Source organism: Solea senegalensis, linkage group LG3 (assembly GCF_019176455.1).
Source record: "Solea senegalensis isolate Sse05_10M linkage group LG3, IFAPA_SoseM_1, whole genome shotgun sequence".
In the NCBI taxonomy this organism is placed as follows: domain Eukaryota; kingdom Metazoa; phylum Chordata; class Actinopteri; order Pleuronectiformes; family Soleidae; genus Solea; species Solea senegalensis.
In genome coordinates this window covers 19182914-19200488 of record NC_058023.1, presented here as the reverse complement: position 1 = coordinate 19200488, position 17575 = coordinate 19182914, and the positions used below count along the sequence as shown (strand labels likewise).

Sequence of the window (17575 nt, the reverse complement as noted above, 5' to 3'; positions counted from 1 at the left end):
AGAGGTCGGGATTTTATCGAAGACGTAACACTAATTAAAAAAGAAAATTCGTCAAAAATGTAATACTAATATTATTGTTTTTTAATAATAAATTGTATTTGCAATTCATATTAATTATACGATATTTTTAGTGGATTAAAATGGCTGAATAACGCGTCGGTTGTAGAACAGGACTGGCGATTAACCACAATCTCAACCCGGACTGTTCAGCGGCGTGACAACGCTTTTTTTTTTCCGGAAAGGCACTTGTGAAGCGAGGCCCATGTGGTTGTCAAGCGGTTTACTCACTTCGGCACTTTAGAGAGCTTTAAGTCTGCGATTTCAGCACCTGAATGTTCGTGAAGGACAGTTTAAGAAGATGCTGCTAGAAGCGCTGGACGGTGATGAGACGGTTGTGTTTGCAGCCGCTGCCGGTAAGAAAGAAGGAGGCCACAGGGAAGGAGCTAGCTAAGATACTAGTGCTTTACATGAAGAGTTGTGTGTTCGTTAGCACGCAGATAGAGAGCACACAGCAGCAATGACTTCAATAATTTGTTATACTGTGTAAGATTTGACTTTGAATGTCCTACACAACGGGAGCTTACTATCTACGTCATTTTCCTACTACTTGTTAAGCGCTTTGTATTTGGCCTATTCATTATGAGTCTTAAGCACTTTGTATAATTGTCATAAAATTGCTACATTAACGAAATTATTATTGTTGCTGTTATTGTTATACAAGTTTAATCCAACAGTCAATCCAATTTGACAGGTTTATTCCTCGTGTATTCCTGTCCAAACCTGACGGGTATCAGTGTTCATTTGGCTTTACATTTCTTCTTCTCTGTCAGCCTCTGTACAAGTTCAGGTGGAACCTGTGGGTCGATGGCTCGAGGCCTATGTGAAGAGACGGAACAGAACTACGTCTGCCTCTTTCCAGGAGCTGGAGGAAGAGGAGGTTTCATCTGAGGAGTCGGACGATGAAGATTTTCAGCTGCAGGAGCATTCGTTGCTCCGCACGCTGGACCCCAAAGACTGGAAGGTATTGGACCAGATCAGAGATTTGTGTCACTTTGTAAACCATTCACTCTCCCTGCACACATGCGTTGTCGATCCATTGCTGCCATCTGTAAGTTTAAATGTGTTATTCAGGGACTTTGGTGTTTGAACTCCTTCATTCAGATTTACCTCAGTGACACACATGTACCAGCAAGGCGGTAGTAGAGCAGCAGCTCCTGTGTCTCTGGGAGCTAAAAGTGTTGATTTTTTACATGGAATTTGGTGCAGATTTTTTAGACTAAGCTGGGGTATATTTTTTTTGTAGCTGAGCCTTCTGGTGAGGCTTAAATTAATTTGTTATTGTGTCACTGTGGACAGCCATGTTTTACTGAGGGTGAGCCGGTTCCGTTTAAAGCTGCAGTGTGTAACTTTTGGTGGTTGTTGTTGTTGATGATGATGATTATGATGATGATGCGTCTTTCTGACACTCAAGGTCACTGTACACTCAAATGAAACTTAAAGAGTTATTTAATCTCTGCGTCTGGTCACTTGTTTATCAGAATCAGGATCACTATGCTGTCCTCGGGCTCCCACACTTGAGGTACAAAGCCACACAGAGACAGATCAAAGCTGCCCGTGAGTATTTTTTCACCTCCTGTTCTGAAGGAAGAAATTCTGTCCTATGTTTGGAACATACGTTAGTCACATTTTGCTATTTTTTGGACAGACAAAGCGATTGTGTTGAAGCATCATCCTGACAAAAGGAAAGCAGCTGGTGAGCAGATTGTAGAAGGAGACAACGACTACTTCACCTGTATAACTAAAGGTATGTGATGCAGCTACACATTTTACACATTTTACCATCTACTAATTTTGTAGTGTCTTATAATTGCTGTACTCACTTTGTTGTCACTGTTTAAACCTCAGCTATAGAAACCCTGTCGGATCCTGTGAAGAGAAGAGCCTTTGACAGCGTAGATCCAACCTTTGACAACACTGTGCCGTCAAAGAACGAAGGCAAAGAAAAGTTTTTCGAAGTGTTTGCTCCAGTTTTTGAGAGAAACGCAAGATGGTCTTCCAAAAAGCATGTTGCCAAACTTGGCACCATGGAGTCATCGTTTGAAGAGGTGGATAATTTTTACTCTTTTTGGTAAGTGGAAGGTTTTGTGGTAATTATGTAGCAAGATAATTTTGAGGGGGAAATTGTATTAATAGGATGTCATTGTCTGCTTTTTAAAGGTACAACTTTGACTCATGGAGGGAATTCTCTTACCTGGATGAAGAGGAGAAGGAAAAGGCTGAATGGTGAGCTAACAATATCACAGCCTTTCAAAGTACAGAACCAAATGTTATGACTTAAGTGCCTGACAAACATGTTTTGTCCTGCAGTCGAGACGAGAGGAGGTGGATTGAAAAGCAGAATCGAGCCTCCAGAGCTCAGAGGAAGAAGGAGGAGATGAACAGAATACGAACACTAGTTGGTACAGTCCTACAGAGCAAAACACACATATCTTTAATAAGTCTTACTTAAATGGTGTCGTGTTGATGAGTTTTATTGTTTTACTGCAGATACTGCCTACAGTTATGACCCTAGAATAAAGAAATTCAAAGAAGAGGAAAAAGCCCGGAAGGAGTCTGAGAAGAAGGCCAAAGTTGAAGCCAAGAGAAGAGAGCAGGAGGAGAAGGAGCGGGTAAGTCTCCATTATCACACCTAACATAGTGTTTGACAACTGTAGTGATGCTGCAAAGTGCTGTACAATACAAGTTTTTTTTTTCTAGGAAATGTGGCAAATGAGGAAAACACTGATGTAAAAAAAAGTGGAGCTTTTGGTTTAGGGGTCAGATGAGTTTTGATTCTTAAATGTCACATGTGTTTTTTTTTTGTTTTTTTTTACTATTTTCACACAGGCCCGTCAGGCAGAGCTGGAGGTAGCTCGTTTGGCAAAGGAGAAGGAAGAAGAGGAGGCCAAACAGGTAGCTCAGCAGGCAAAGAAAGAGAAGGATATCCAGAAGAAGGCCATCAAGAAGGAGAGACAGAAACTTAGGACCACCTGCAAGGTTTGAGTTTTGTCTTTCATTTCATTCGAGTGTCAAGTAACATCACAAAATCCCCAACAGATTTCATACAGCCCACCACTTAAATGTCTATTTATTAATTATGTATCATTAATGTGTGAGCTATATATCGTTACGTATCAAAACAAACACTTCTCTTTTGAAATTATGTGAAATGTTGTCTCAAATGTCATTATTGCTATATCATGATGGAAACAATTACACAGTTACTTTACAGTTGACTTAGGATAATATCCTATACATGATGAGTAAGTGATAAACATAACTAATTTGTAGTTGAAATGCCTATTGGATTGATTTATGTGATGGTAGTGATATTATCTTGGTGATGGACACGAAAAAGTGATTTGGAGAAGTGGTGTAAGTGGTGAGTGTGTCCATGATTGTCTGTAATGTCTGCCTCCATCTCTTCCCTCACTCACAGAACTGGAGCTACTTTGCTGACAATGAAGCTGACAATGTGAAAATGATGGAGGAGGTGGAGAAGCTCTGTGACAGACTAGAGCTCACCAGGTAAACAGCAGAAACATCAGAGCAGGGCTCAAATACAGTACATCTTTAATCTGAGATAATCTTTGTTTGATTTGATCTAGTCCTAAAATAAGCCTGTGCTTACATCCAGAGGAGATTTTAAACAGTTTGTAATGCTGTGTGTTTCCAGTCTGCAGTCTCTTAATGAAATCCTGGCCTCCGGCTCCAAAGAGGAAAGCAAGTCTGCTGTGGAGAAGCAGGTAAAAAAACAACGAATGTGTGTTTTTCTGCATATGATTGCTTATTATAGCTCATAACCCCAGGACACATTGTCCCCATAGCTGGTGATTGGCAATGAACAATGAACAACTGCCATCCTGCCTCAGTTAGCATGTGTTGGGGGTAAATCTTGCACTTGCACACAGACCTACTAGCAGATGACAGTAGTGTGTATTTGTCAGAGGAAAAAGAGAAACCACAAGAAGTATCTGCCAGTAGGTAGTGCATATTATAGTATACAGTTTATATGTACAAAATATATAGTATGATTTTCAAAAACTCTCCTGAAACCTGAAAACTCTCCACAAATTCCACCTCTACTGAACTCTAACGAGTTAGTACTTAATAGGCGCCTATGAGGTTACAGCATTTGCATGTTATTCCAACATGACCTTTACAATCTGTGTTCAAAATAATATTGAATTTTCAAATAAAAACATGTTGCTGTTTGTGTTCTCTCAGGTGCAAGAGGTGAACGCTCAGCTGCAGAGGGAGAGGGAGGCTGAGATCCAGGCACGACAGGCGGCTCGCAGTGCCGAACAGGCCAGCGGTGGAGGAGGCGGTGGTGGAAAGGGCTGGAACGAGGAAGACCTCCAGCTTCTCATTAAAGCTGTCAACCTGTTTCCTGCTGGAACCAACGCCAGGTACAGTCATACATGTACAGACTGTCGATGCAGATAGATCCATGATAGAAGAGAAAACAAAGGAAAAATCATTCGTTGTGTGTTCCATCTGGAGTTGATGATGCATCTTACTGATTTATTGTTATTGCGCTGGATACAGACTTCCATCCCTAGCAGGTGCTATGTGTTTTTATTGGTGCTATTTTCAAGTTGTTGTTTTTTTATTATGCTTTTCTTTTGTTTGTTTTAATAGATCATGTGAACCCTGCTTGGGTCAATGAAGTTGATGTGAAAGTTGAAGAAAAGATGAAAAATGTTTCTCTCTTTCTAGATGGGAAGTTATCGCCAACTACATGAACCTACACTCCACTAGTGGCATGAAGAGGACAGCCAAAGATGTCATCAACAAAGCCAAGAATCTCCAACGACTTGGTGAGCAACACTGTGCCCAGCATCACTGTTTCCTCGTTCATCAGTAGTGACTTTTTATTTTTAAATAAACAAAACTCAATATCAAAAAACTTAAGTGTATTTAATACACAGCTGCTTAAAGAAACCAAACCCAGAAACTTTATTTATTTACAGTAGTGGGCAGTTTTCTTTCAACAAATCAGCAGATAAAATACATAGACATAATACAAAGTAATTTTTCATCTAATAAAGTGCAGAAAAGAGGAAGAAAGTGCTTGAGTTTTAATGTTGTGTTTTTAAGGTTTGAAAAGTGCTTGAATTTTGGTTAAAGTGCTTCTTTCACAAACATAGCTCATCTGCTGATAGATTAGTTAGATGGAAAAAAAATAGTACAAACTTGGCATGAGCTGATACGATACTTGGCATCGTTGCAATATCAGTCGCAATCATTGGATAGGCTATCAGACGGATAAAAATGTAAAATTCAATACAATCCAAAAAATGTCACTGTATCGATTCTTTCCCCCCACCCCTTTTAAACTGCTGATGTCATCTTCTCAGATCCAGGACAGAAAGATGAGATCAACAAAAAAGCCTACGAGAAGTTCAAGAAGGAACACGGGTCAGTGCTACCAACCATAGACAACGCTGTGCCCTCAGAGAGGTTTGATGGTGAGTATATTTCAACTCTTGTTTTCTTTCTCCATTCTTTGGCTCAGTGTCAGAAAATATTTTTTGTTTTGTTTTCACCCCAAACCTGAAAATGAAAATGTCCTCATTATGTTTTTGTTCACAAACCGTAGATATTCAGTGTACTGTCATAGAAGAAAACAAAACATATTCCATTTAAATGGAGTAATTACAGAACTTAATTGAATTTTCAAAAGATGAGTAGATTTATTAATCTGGTGGATAGATTGTTTTTCCCTTTAGTAATCAGCATTGACTAATTATTTATTCAACGGCCAATTACTAAAACTTTAAAGTTGGGTTGATCAATATATAGTATGGATATCATTATATCATGATAAAGTATGCATGATTACTTTTCCTGGCTTTAAATGCTGTTGCATTGATAATCATTATATTGAATAGAAAAACTAGTGAAATTAAATATTTATACGCCATGTCTTTAATTTTAAGCCGAATTATTGGTGTTACAGCAGAATTTGTCCATCAACTTTGTTTGTAACACACACAAATATCCTTCATTTTGCATTAAACCAAAGAAACAAACCAGGTATAATCTGAAGTGAAAGGTAATAATTGTATTACGATCATGTAATACAGATCATAAATGATAGATAATTTATTTTAGTGTATTTACAATGTCACTCTGAGAAGCACAAGCATCTCAAAAGAAAAGTGTTCATAAGTCCAGAGAAACAACCTGTGTGCAGCTTTATTTTAGCCTAAAAATGTTATCTATAAGCCATATCGCCCAGCCTTACCAGTCATTTTACAACTTTTTATTCTTCCACTCTCTCTGCAGTTTCCTCCCTTTTTTTTTGTTGGTTTATGTATTGGGTTTTTCTTTGTAATGATGCCGTCTGCGCCCCTCAGCTTCTGGTGGCGATGGTAACGCTGCACCTTGGACCACAGAGGAGCAGAAGCTTCTGGAACAGGCTCTGAAGACGTACCCAGTCAGCACACCCGAGCGGTGGGAGAAGATAGCTGCTGCCGTCCCAGGACGAAACAAGAAAGACTGTATGAAGAGGTACAAGGTAAGACGGTGTCCTGTCATGAGGCTCATCATGTCCCGTCATGTTTTAAGTGTTGGACTAACACAGAAACACACGTCTCTGTTTCTCTGACAGGAACTGGTGGAGATGGTTAAAGCAAAGAAAGCTGCTCTGGAACAAGTGGCAGGCAAGAGTAAAAAATGACAAGAACCACAAAAGACAATAGTATCTGTGTTATTTTAACATTATTGTGTTGGTCTTTATTTTATAATAAAAAAGAAATTAAAGAGGAGTTAAATAGTGCGTCTGTTTCTATGCTGTACAGTTAAAAAGTGAGTCTCTGCTCAGGGTCTCATCCAGAACATTCCACTGCGGATCTTGTTGTAGTCTGGCAGCTGTTCAATCGGACCTGAAACAAAGACAGGTTGTATGTGAGGACTTTTTTGAAGCAAAGCTCACACGACATGATTTTCAGAGGTCGATGATCACTTTAAAAGTTCTATATGCTTTTGAATTGTAGTTCTTTTTTCCATTGCCAGTTGGGACGTCAGGTAAAACACACCTTAGCCACTTAACAAAATGCTCAGTTGATAAAATCAATGCCTGCCTCAGTCTACGATATCTTAACAGTTCGGGTGCTTTAGTAGTAAAATGTTCACTCTCCTGCACCAAAGCTCATAGAGAAATTCATGCTGGTCTACTGCTCCATTGTTTGGTTATTTGAAATCCACCTCAGAGTAAATTGAGGTGGATTTCAAACCCTGAAGTCACAAAATAACATACGATGGAAGCAGCAGTGGATCAATAACTGCTGTGCACTGTTGTTTCAAAACGTTGATTTTTCTCTAAAGACTTTGGGGCAGGATTACAAAGTGACACTGACTTCAGTGTCCTGTAGTAAAAGGCTGTGACGGCGAGACAAAAGTTGTAAGCTATTTCTGCAGGTAGACTAATACTGAGATGGATGGAGTCAAAATTAACGTGAAAAATATTACAATATCTGCAATTTGAGTCATAATAGATGTGTTTCAAGTTATGTGTCATTTTAACATACACTAATGGATTTAAAAAGATAACAGTATCACATGACAATATATTAACTACACTACTCAAAAAAAACAACAAAACATGTACTGTATTACTTTAATAATTCAGCTTCTTACACGTCAATAGTTTTTGGTTGGAAATCATTAAAACTCAATCATTTTGGTTCATGGACAAAACGAGTGCTGTTTTGATTTCAAAATGACTTGATGTTCAGCCCTAGCCCAAATTAAGTTTAAGTTAATTTTATTTCTGCCAGTTGTATAAGAGTATGTAAGAGAGCCATCAAAATCATAAGCACCTCACAAAAAGCATTCATAACTTGCGTAGCTTGAACTTTCAAGACTTCAGGGACTCCGTCACTACACAGGTTGACCTGCTTCAACATGGACAACATGATGCTCTAAATCTATATTTAATAATGAATAATCACCAACATACCAACTGCTGCGATGGCAGGAGCCTTGTTGTAGATGTATTTGGTGCACACATCCTTAATGGTGGTCGCATCAATGGCCTAATGAAAGTTAAAAAAACAAAGTAAGACGCTGCAGCCATTTCTGAACACATCTATTAAAAAAGTACAGGAATACTTTGTAACATTTTAAATCACTGAAATAGCTTAAGCCTCATTTGGAGAAGCCTTGTTCCTTTTGAATCAACAACTGAATCCACTCACGTCAATTCTGGCTTCCAGCTCGTGCAGAGGGATCCTGCGGCTGTAGCACAACATCTGTCTGCCGATGTCCTCACAGGTGGGGGTAGATCCTGGAGAGAGAAAACAAACGGGAGACATGTACGGTGACACAGCTGCACTCTCTGCTCTGGCTCGCCTGACGTCACACAGTCTTACCGTCAAGATGCAGGAGCATGTTGGTCTTGAGCAGATTCTTTGCCCGAGCCACTTCGCTCTCCGTCACACTCGTACAAAGAGACATCCTAACAGGAAACAACAAAAATGTCAGCCACTCTGGTTCCATGAAGGCAGCATTCAGACCTGCATTGTCTGTTCTAAAGAATGTGTATTTTGGACTTTTGGAATAATGTATGTAAAAAAATTGTTCTAGCAATAGAATTTTAAGAATAGCAGCACTTAAAACTAATCACACAAAAAGGGTAAAATCAGAGGCCATGACATGGATATATTCCATTATGTAAATTTACAATATGAAGCTAATACAAATAATTGTGCCTGTGCTTTTGATGAGAAATGAAAAAGTATCTTTGAAACAAACTGAATACATTTTAACAAGATGAATGACATTAATTCAAGACACCTTCAAGGCCAAAGGTCACAGGTTCGTACACTTTTCCAAGCTATTCAAGCACTTTTTTTTTTAATTTATTCTTCAGGCTTTTCCAGCACCTCACAGCTGTGATAATTTTACATCATCCTTTGTTAGATTATGTGTTTTCTGGGTATAGTTTTCATATACTGCACCCCCACCAAAGTACTTTTACACAAAGGACACATCAGTGGTGGGAGACATTTACCTAAATATAAATTCTTTCTTGCACAAAATTCAAGCCTTATTTAGGGTGATTATCAAAAACCTTCAAGGGTATTGGACTTTTTTTTTTTTCAAGGACCTGTGGGAACCCTGTAAGAAATAACAAATATATGTTCTGAATAAGTGCTAGTGAAGTGAACTTACCATTCCATCTGAGTGAAGTGCATCATGTCATTGACGGTGCCAGGCTCACACACCATGTAGAGACCCCACAGGCCTGTGTCTGTGTAGCAGGTGTTGAAGGACTGGAAGCTGTGGCACAGGTTTCCCTGACAGGCCATCTGAGCCAGTTTACTGGACAGATTCTGAGGTCACACAGGTCAACACGGACATGTGAGAAAAACAATAAACTGGACCTTTTGTGTGTGTGTGTGTGTGTGTGTGTGCTGCACTGTTGTAGACCAGTACTTACCACGCCTCCACCAAAAGACCGGTCCCAGTTTCCAATGAGTGTGTTTGCCACCATGAGGGGGATGGTGTCAGGGTGAGACCAACCCACTGCCTCCACGGCGATGGCGATATGAGCCAGAGGCATCTTATCATCACGCACACGGATCTGTGGCAACAAAAGGACACAAAGTGTGGAATGAATATTATTATTACTAAGATATAAGATAACAGTGTTTCCAACACTTTCAGTCAATCTCCATTAGTAAGCATCACTGCTAAAATTGAACGTGATCATTAGTGTTAAAAAAAAATTGATTATTCAAAAAAATCAATTACTATTTGTTATGTATTAAAAAAATACATAACAAATATTTCTTCAATGACTGCATTTTGCAACCACCTGGACATGGTCACTCCATGGAAGAGCACCTGTTACATTAAATAAAGGGATCATGAGGTAATGAAAAACACAGCAAATCTTAAATGCCAGGAGATAAATAAATGCAAACATAATATTAGAAAAGTTAATCATTTTGGTTTGTTAACAAAACAAGACATTTGAGAACATCATCATTTCCGGGTTTGATGAACACCGATCAACATTTTTTAAGGTTTCTGATATTTTATGGACCAAACGCTTAATCGAGAAAATAATCGACATGTGAATCGATTATGAAAATAATCGTTAGTTGCAGCTCTACTATCCATGCCAAAGACTACCTATTTGTGGTGCATCTATCTTCACTTGGTGGCAGCAGCAAGCATTTAGTTAGTAGACTTCATGTGTTTTCAGAAGTGATGAAATTTACAAGTCGCACAAACTCACACACTTTTCTGGGTGAGGTTTTTTCATATATCGCAACCCCCACTCATAGTACTTCATATATACTGTACATGACAGATGGAATTTTGCTATAAACAGTATTTTAAATAGCATAGTAGTTGTATGATGTAAACCCACTGCTTTACATCATAACTAATATAAAACAATCAATGATTGTATGAAAAATAACTTGCGTGTCTCTGATTCACTCTCTGCAGAGGCAGTGTTTCTCTGCTGGTGGAGCGATTTAGTTTTTCTTGCCGTGTGAGCATGATAACACGTTACAAAAGGGTCTTCTATCTCCCGTGTGTTATCTGAACTCACCACGACTACACAACATGTTAAATGTTGTGTGGTATAGACTTTTCTTCTGCATTGGTTGTTTAATGGTGGTTGCTAAGCAGCATGACCACATACAGTGTGTGGGCATATTTTGTACCCACTCAAGAGTCATGAATACTTAAATAAACTGCATTTAATTAGCATTGAGACTTAACCTTACCTCACTTCCTGTAAAGTGGCAGGGAGGAAGGGCCGGAGCTTCGCCTTGATAATGACCGGGAAGTTTTCCAAAGTGATACTTGGCCAAATCGATAAGCTCGTTGTGAGAAACTCCTGTTTAGATACAGAAAGTAGGAATTTTCACTCCAGTGTGAATTCATGACCATGGGTACAGGTTCATATCAAAATGGCACATCAGCTCATATGAGAGTACAAACATAACATAAACATAAACAGCTCTGACCTCCAGCAGCAGACAGCACTATTCTGGGCCCTTTGTAGTGAGTGGTGATGTACTCCACCAGGTCTCCTCTGTTGATGGTTCTGCACCACAAACACACATAACTGACTCAGAGCATGAACAAGCCCTGCAATGACACTGTTCCGACCACCTCAAAGCAGCAGTACATAACTAATGACTGGTCACTCTTACTTGATGTTCTCGGTGGGACCCAGGATGGTTCTGCCCAGAGCTGTGGACTGATATGCTGTGGCATGAAGGTAGTCAAAGACCACTTCCTGCAGATTGGTCTCCACTTCCTGCATCTCTCTGAGGATGACCCCTCGCTCCCTCTCGATCTCCGCCTCACCCAGAGTGCTGTTCTGGATTATGTCAGCCAGAATCTCCACAGCTTAAAACAAACAAACAAACAAACAGAAAACTCATGAGAGACATTTAAACACATCTGAAAGTCAAAGACTGGGGGCAGGACAACAGTAAGACTAACCAAAACAGTGAGATGATTCACGGTGTGAAAAACTCTCCTAAACTAGTGGCAATGTTGTACCTACAAGTCACATTGGACATTTCATAAACCTTGCATTCTCTTCTTCACCTCAAGTACACAACCGATCATGTGAAATATATAGATTATATACATATACAAAGCAAAGGGGGCAATATGTCCCTCATCCATGTATAATGAATGAAAAATAAAAACCTCAAAATGATAAAATCTAATATATAAGAATATATTATATTCTCTTCATTACTAATTGAATTGCCATCGGGGTCATTTTAACACCTCAGTAAAGGCCTTAATGTCACAGGCACTCAGCTCCTCTGCGCTGCTGTACTGTACCTCGAGGAAGATCCTTGGAGAAAGCTTTGGCATAATACACAGTTTGCTCCCTGGACGTGTAGGCATTCAGATGAGCTCCCATGTTCTCAATCTCCAGCTCCAGATCCAGCTGGGACCGTTTCCTGGTGCCCTGACATACACGTACACACAACAAAACATTTAATATTACATACAATATAATGTGTTTTTATTCACTAAAACTACAACATCCTCTATTCCTACACATTGCTGCATATGATATGAATTAGAAGAATTAAAAATCAAATAGGCAAGTCCAGATCACAGTACTAAAAACAATCATGCACTGCTTCCATCTCACCTTAAAGGCCATGTGTTCCAGGAAATGTGCCGTGCCATTATTTCTCTCATTCTCATAGCGACTGCCAGCGTCTATCCAGAGACCCACCTAGAAAAAGGCAGTGAACATTAGATTACATCTTCACACTGGGTGCTGCACGGAAGCATATGTACATCATCCAAGTCCGTAACCTCGCGATAACCTTTCTGTTGTTTTAGAAAGAAATCTAGTAGCCTTGTGATTGTCCATGCTTTGAAACAATATTTTGTCTGACCTCAAGATCATTGTCTAATGTTCCTTCTTATCATTGTGTTAAACACATTTACAGAGTGACAAACAACAGTGAATAGCAGACTGAATACCAACTCAAAATGCATTCAATTACAGGTGATTACGGCCAACTATAAAAATACATGAATCACAAGAAAAGACAAATGCGATAAATATTAGAATGTAACATAATCTCAACAATTATGAATACAGAGGATATAAAAAAATATCTACACAACCCGCTTAAAATGCAGGTGAGTGAATGCATTCATACAGCGCATCTATGCACAGCATTTTACCTTCACACATCTACCCTGCATTTACTGTAGAAGCAGAGGTGTCAAACACACAAGCGGGACAGCAACTGCCCTTGTACTTACCGTACACGTGCTGAGCCCCGAATCCTCTGAAGCCACACGGAGCCCGTTTTGTAAAGCTGTCACCTTGGTTTCCGGAACATTGAGGGAGACCCGTTGAGCAGCCTCTGTCGCCAAGAGTCTCTGTGGTCCTGCTGTGACCTACAGGTGAAGCACAGGTGGACAGTTAACCAGCAAGTCACAATTACACTACTTACATCATCTGTGACTAGTCACTGCCAAGTTTGATTACCTGGAATTACCATTACAGATATCTGTGACTTTATTTTCACTAGTTGTAATTTCACTGTGAGTGGTATGAATTGTAGTTGTAGATATATACAATGTCATTCTTACTAGTCAAAACTACAGTTTCAGATATCTGTAATTCTGTTTTTAAATGGTCAGAATGACGTCACATTTGCTACTCATGTGTATGGGGTTTATCATACAATTCAGTTGCGTATAGAGATCTCCATCTTCAGTCCCCAGTTCAAATATTAAATACATTTATATCTTTAGATATCTTGAATTAAGTTTCAAATAGTCAGAATGAAGATGTAGATATCCAGAATTTGAATTGTGACTAGTCATCCTGACTAGTAAAAACAGAATTGCATATAGCTTTAACTGTAGTTTTGACTAGTAAGATTGATGTCGCAGATATCGGCAATGAATATACTGTCCACCGATTAAATGTTAAAACTGTTTGTCTATATTTTTACGGTATTACGCAAGCTAAACATAGCATGCTACTTTAAATGTCCTTAACATTAGCCGCGCATGTCACAGCTGTCAGCTAGCTTTACCTTACGCCAGGAGACACGCGGGGAGGGTTCCCTCCGCTACACTGTATATGTATAATTGGGAAGCGTTATATCTAAAACATGACAGTTGACACATTCTTCTTACCCGAATTAAAGAATTAGTTTTCAGTCTTTGCAGGAGATATCTCCCAGAAGATGCGAAACGCTGTAAGGACGCCGCCATATTGTTTATCTGTTACATTACGGAAGTGCTGTTTTCAATGACGCAAACAGGATGCAGCGTCCAACCGGAATGACGAGGTGAAAAGACTACAAAGTAAAAGTCTAAAATACAACAGAAAGAAATATGCACACACATTCACACAAATGAAGTATTTTATGTTCAGGGGTGACATGTTTTTTTTCAGCATTACAATATGAGTTACAGTAAAAATCTTTTGTTATTTATTGTATTTACTTCTATAACAGTGAGGGCCCCTGGACTACTGCCATGTGCTTGCTAAGGGAACGATGTTGAACATTTTAAGATAAATGTAATACTAACACTGTGATATGACTATACTGCATGTTGAATTATCGAGGTGTGGAATGGTTGAAGTGATATATTTACCCAGCTTGTATTGTCACACCAGTAGTGCCATACATAGGGGGGACCCTAATGGACAAAATGCTACATGTGCCCTCTTGAGTCACAAGACGCACACTAAAGTAAAAAACATGGGGAAGTGACCTACTGGCAACCATTCATATGTGGCCTCTAAAGCAAAAGTCAAATTAAAAAAAATAAATGTTTCTAATGGAGTGCTTTTCTAGTGGAGAAACGTGATACAGTGCTTTATAAGATCCCCTTGCAATTTTGTTTCCTGCCCTTCCAATCAAAAAGGGTGCTGTTATGAAGTTCCCCACTGCCCCTTACATGACAGTGCCCCAAAGGATGTCCTGAGAGGAAATTATATTCAGTGCTGTATAGAAAATACCCATCACAGTGGTGAAATAATGTGATTCTGGGCTGTAAAAGATGTCCCTGTATAGGTATACATAGATGTGTGAGAATGTGGGGAATTTACTAGTGGTGCTTGCCCCATCGGTGTGCAGTAGGTGCCCTTTTAATTTTCAAATGTCTGTGCATGTCACTGCTCACCAGTAAAGATGTCACAAGTTTTATTTTCTGAAAAACCGTTTCTCTGCATGGGCAATAAAACTTTTTTAATTGTATTATTACATTGAACCATTTAACAAATATCACTTAAAATGCATAATCAATTATGCAATTTCACCTTGTTTCAAAGTTAAATGATGCAATTTTATATTTAAATCTTAAAACACAATTAGGTATTGTCACAGTTGAAAAATAGACAACTTTTTTGATCACATTAATATACTGTTAATGCTTAAGATCCAAAAAGAAAGAAAGAAACCATTTCAACAATACAGTTCGTTCACCCATTAGCCTTCTTCCTGAATCACGTTTATTTTGAAAGGGTGTGACAGTTGGAAAAGCGGAAGCGTGGCGTTAACCAAGCGCGAATTTCTTCAATGGATCTTGCAAGTTTTGTTCGAGATAGTCAACCTCTCCACAGCAGTTCACGGTGAGTGGAGAAGCCACGCGAGTCTACAGACAGCAGGGAGTCAGCTGCTGTGAAAAAACATTTGACGGTATTTCTCCATTCACTCACTCACCTGGTTCTTTGCCGGGTTTACTATAAAGTTATGTGGGTATTGTTAGCTAACAGTGGTGTACAGTTAGCTATTGTCGCTAATTGGGGGCCTTGACCTAAGCCCTTACTGTTCAGCTACAGTTCAGTGACCAGTTGTTTTCTTTGCTTAAATTCTGTCAGATAAGAAATGGCGGATGGTGCAGACGTAATGGACGGAGATCTGGAAGATGGAGAGATCTCCGGCTCGGACACTGAGATGGGGACAACAGCAGCAGTACAAGCTCGACCCCAGGTTCCTCCAGCGTTCAGCGGTCAGTCCTTCCAGAGCAGAGCCGCTGTCCAGCTCCCTGCAGCCGCTTACCGCAGTGCCGGGAGAACGGCGGAGTCTAGTGACAGTGACCCGGAGTCGTCGGACGAGGAGGCGGCAGTTTGGCGCAAGAAGCGCCAGAAAGTGTCCAATGCTCCGCAGCCTCCGCCCGCCCGACCAGGGCCGACACGCCTGCTCGGCCCCAGCGCGATGGGAGAGCGCAAGGTGAACAACATCTGGGGCTCCGTGGTCCAGGAGCAGTGTCAGGACGCCATGACCGCAGAGCTGGGTATATTTGGCATGGAGGGCGAAGTTAGCATGTCTAGCAGGAATGTGGAGACTTACAACTACGTCCTGGCTCGTAAAATAATGGAGAAGGAGAAAGAGATGGAAATGCTGTCCAAGAATGAAGGAGAGGTGAACATGCTGGACGACCAGCTAGAGCAGTACATGAAGGGCCGTGGATCTGAAGATAGGCCAGAAAGTGATGCAAAAAGGAAAAGGGCAGCCAAAGATAGACTGGGCCCCAGAGCTGAGATGGATATCAAGGGCAGATATGAGATCACAGAGGATGATTCTGAGGATAAAGTGGCAGATGAGATCGCATACAGGCTGCAAGAGTCTAAAATGGAACTCATAGAGCGCGTTGTTAAAGTTATAGGAACAAAAAAGGCTATAGAGCTGCTCGGAGAGACTGCCACACTGGAGGAGAGCGGTGGCGTGTACACTATGGACGGCAGCAGGCGGCGGACGCCTGGTGGGGTGTACCTCAACCTGCTGAAGAACACGCCCAGCATCACCAAATCTCAGGTCCGAAAGATATTCATGGAGGAAAGTCAGAAAGACCAAAAGGTCAAGAAAGCTGCACAGAAGAGGAGGCGGCACATGGTGGCCAAGAAGATGAAGCAGGCCATCACCACGCTGAACTTACAGGAGCACGATGACGGATCCAGGGAGACTTTTGCCAGTGACACAAACGAGGCCTTAGAGTCGCTGGAGGAAGCTGTGGAGGAGGAAGAGGAGGGTCAGGAGGAAGCTGCAGTGGGGACAGAGGAGACAGCTGTGGTCTACAGCTCCACAGACCTGGAGGTCTTCTGAAAACTGTCTTCTGTTTGGAGTCAGAGTTCAAAGAACAAGGACGACCTAAGAAATACTGAGTGCACTGTATAATAGATGAGTACATAATCACACCTGTTTCTTATCTTAGCAAGTAAAAAATAATAATAGCGTGTTTTGTATGAATCTGACTCTTAGAGTCCAGCACATGTAAGCAGAGACACTTAACTGAATCATAAAACATCCAAGTTGTGAGCGTGTACAACAAACTTTATGTTTTCAAAATATTAATTCTGTTCTATAATTTTCATTTACTCTTCTTGAGGTTTTGAGTTGTTGAATTCGACTGTTTTGGTCTGGATTATAAATAAAGGTGACAATGGAATAATTATATAAATTAATGTGTAGATTCTTTATACATCTGTGAACTTAATTTATACTTAATTTAAAATAAGTGTACAATCACCTGGTGGTATGAAGTGGTTTTAAGGGATATGGATATTCAGCTGCAGCATATAACTTCACCAATAAATGTTGCTAAATTTGACACACTATACCTTTAAAACTAAAAGAGATAATGACTTTTTTATTATTGTGATTGAATTCTCACTTTCCAGGATGTGTTACGTTAATGTTTTTCTTCCCCTATTCTGTATAGATAATCAATAGGCACAGTGGTGCAGATTTATGTCCACTAGATGGCAGACACGCTTTTGCACCTTGGGAAGGTAGTGTATTGACAAGGGGAAAAAGTAGCTTAATAATGTGCATTTAGTATCACTTAATTAAGAATTACGATCAATGAAAAACAGTGTCTGTAATGAAGTCCAACTTTATTTTGTCCCTAGTGGAGCAAATTGCATTACAGCATAGTGCAAGACATGAGGACAACAAGACCAGAGACATGAGAAACACATGCACTGGGAAATAAGAAATGGGCTTAAAAGCCTCAGAGGGAGGCAGAAACTTTAAAGCATCAATAACATTGCATT

General features: G+C 40.0%; 3 protein-coding genes across 4 annotated transcripts; 2 read left to right on the top strand and 1 right to left on the bottom strand.

Annotated features, from left to right (window-relative positions):
- Positions 1-212: 212 nt before the first annotated feature.
- dnajc2 (DnaJ (Hsp40) homolog, subfamily C, member 2) lies at positions 213-6724 on the top strand. The gene is made up of 16 exons (XM_044022033.1): positions 213-413; positions 831-1021; positions 1539-1614; positions 1706-1804; positions 1906-2128; positions 2218-2283; positions 2368-2459; positions 2548-2669; positions 2887-3036; positions 3479-3567; positions 3716-3785; positions 4267-4448; positions 4759-4859; positions 5400-5510; positions 6402-6562; positions 6656-6724. Exons 1-16 carry the CDS (start codon positions 359-361, stop codon positions 6722-6724), a joined length of 1857 nt encoding a protein of 618 aa, XP_043877968.1. The 5' UTR covers positions 213-358.
- A 30-nt stretch (positions 6725-6754) lies between these two features.
- Positions 6755-13819, bottom strand: pmpcb (peptidase, mitochondrial processing subunit beta). The gene is made up of 13 exons (XM_044022034.1): positions 13708-13819; positions 12820-12957; positions 12191-12277; positions 11872-12001; positions 11223-11421; positions 11034-11113; positions 10791-10903; positions 9488-9631; positions 9220-9380; positions 8418-8503; positions 8244-8332; positions 8006-8081; positions 6755-6929 (listed from the first exon to the last, which is right to left on the bottom strand). Exons 1-13 carry the CDS (start codon positions 13783-13785, stop codon positions 6865-6867), a joined length of 1446 nt encoding a protein of 481 aa, XP_043877969.1. The 5' UTR covers positions 13786-13819; the 3' UTR covers positions 6755-6864.
- Positions 13820-15056: 1237 nt separating this feature from the next.
- phax (phosphorylated adaptor for RNA export) lies at positions 15057-16980 on the top strand. 2 transcript variants are annotated; one of them, XM_044020115.1, is made up of 2 exons: positions 15057-15151; positions 15401-16980. In XM_044020115.1, the coding sequence occupies exon 2, from the start codon at positions 15408-15410 to the stop codon at positions 16623-16625; it is 1218 nt and encodes a 405-aa protein (XP_043876050.1). In that variant the 5' UTR covers positions 15057-15151; positions 15401-15407; the 3' UTR covers positions 16626-16980. The 2 variants fall into 2 exon arrangements, with proteins under 2 accessions (XP_043876050.1, XP_043876049.1); XM_044020114.1 differs by having other exon boundaries at positions 15057-15218.
- The last annotated feature ends 595 nt before the right edge of the window (positions 16981-17575 follow it).

Excerpts from the sequence above, each read along its gene's own strand:
- dnajc2 (XM_044022033.1), top strand. The coding sequence starts at position 359 with ATGCTGCTAGAAGCGCTGGACGGTGATGAGACGGTTGTGTTTGCAGCC. Across the intron at positions 3,786-4,266 it reads AGTCTGCTGTGGAGAAGCAG|GTGCAAGAGGTGAACGCTCA; the intron begins GTAAAAAAACAA and ends GTGTTCTCTCAG. Across the intron at positions 4,449-4,758 it reads CCTGCTGGAACCAACGCCAG|ATGGGAAGTTATCGCCAACT; the intron begins GTACAGTCATAC and ends CTCTCTTTCTAG.
- pmpcb (XM_044022034.1), bottom strand. The coding sequence starts at position 13,785 with ATGGCGGCGTCCTTACAGCGTTTCGCATCTTCTGGGAGATATCTCCTG. Across the intron at positions 8,333-8,417 it reads CATGCTCCTGCATCTTGACG|GATCTACCCCCACCTGTGAG; the intron begins GTAAGACTGTGT and ends TTCTCTCTCCAG. Across the intron at positions 6,930-8,005 it reads TCCTGCCATCGCAGCAGTTG|GTCCGATTGAACAGCTGCCA; the intron begins GTATGTTGGTGA and ends TCTTTGTTTCAG.
- phax (XM_044020115.1), top strand. The coding sequence starts at position 15,408 with ATGGCGGATGGTGCAGACGTAATGGACGGAGATCTGGAAGATGGAGAG.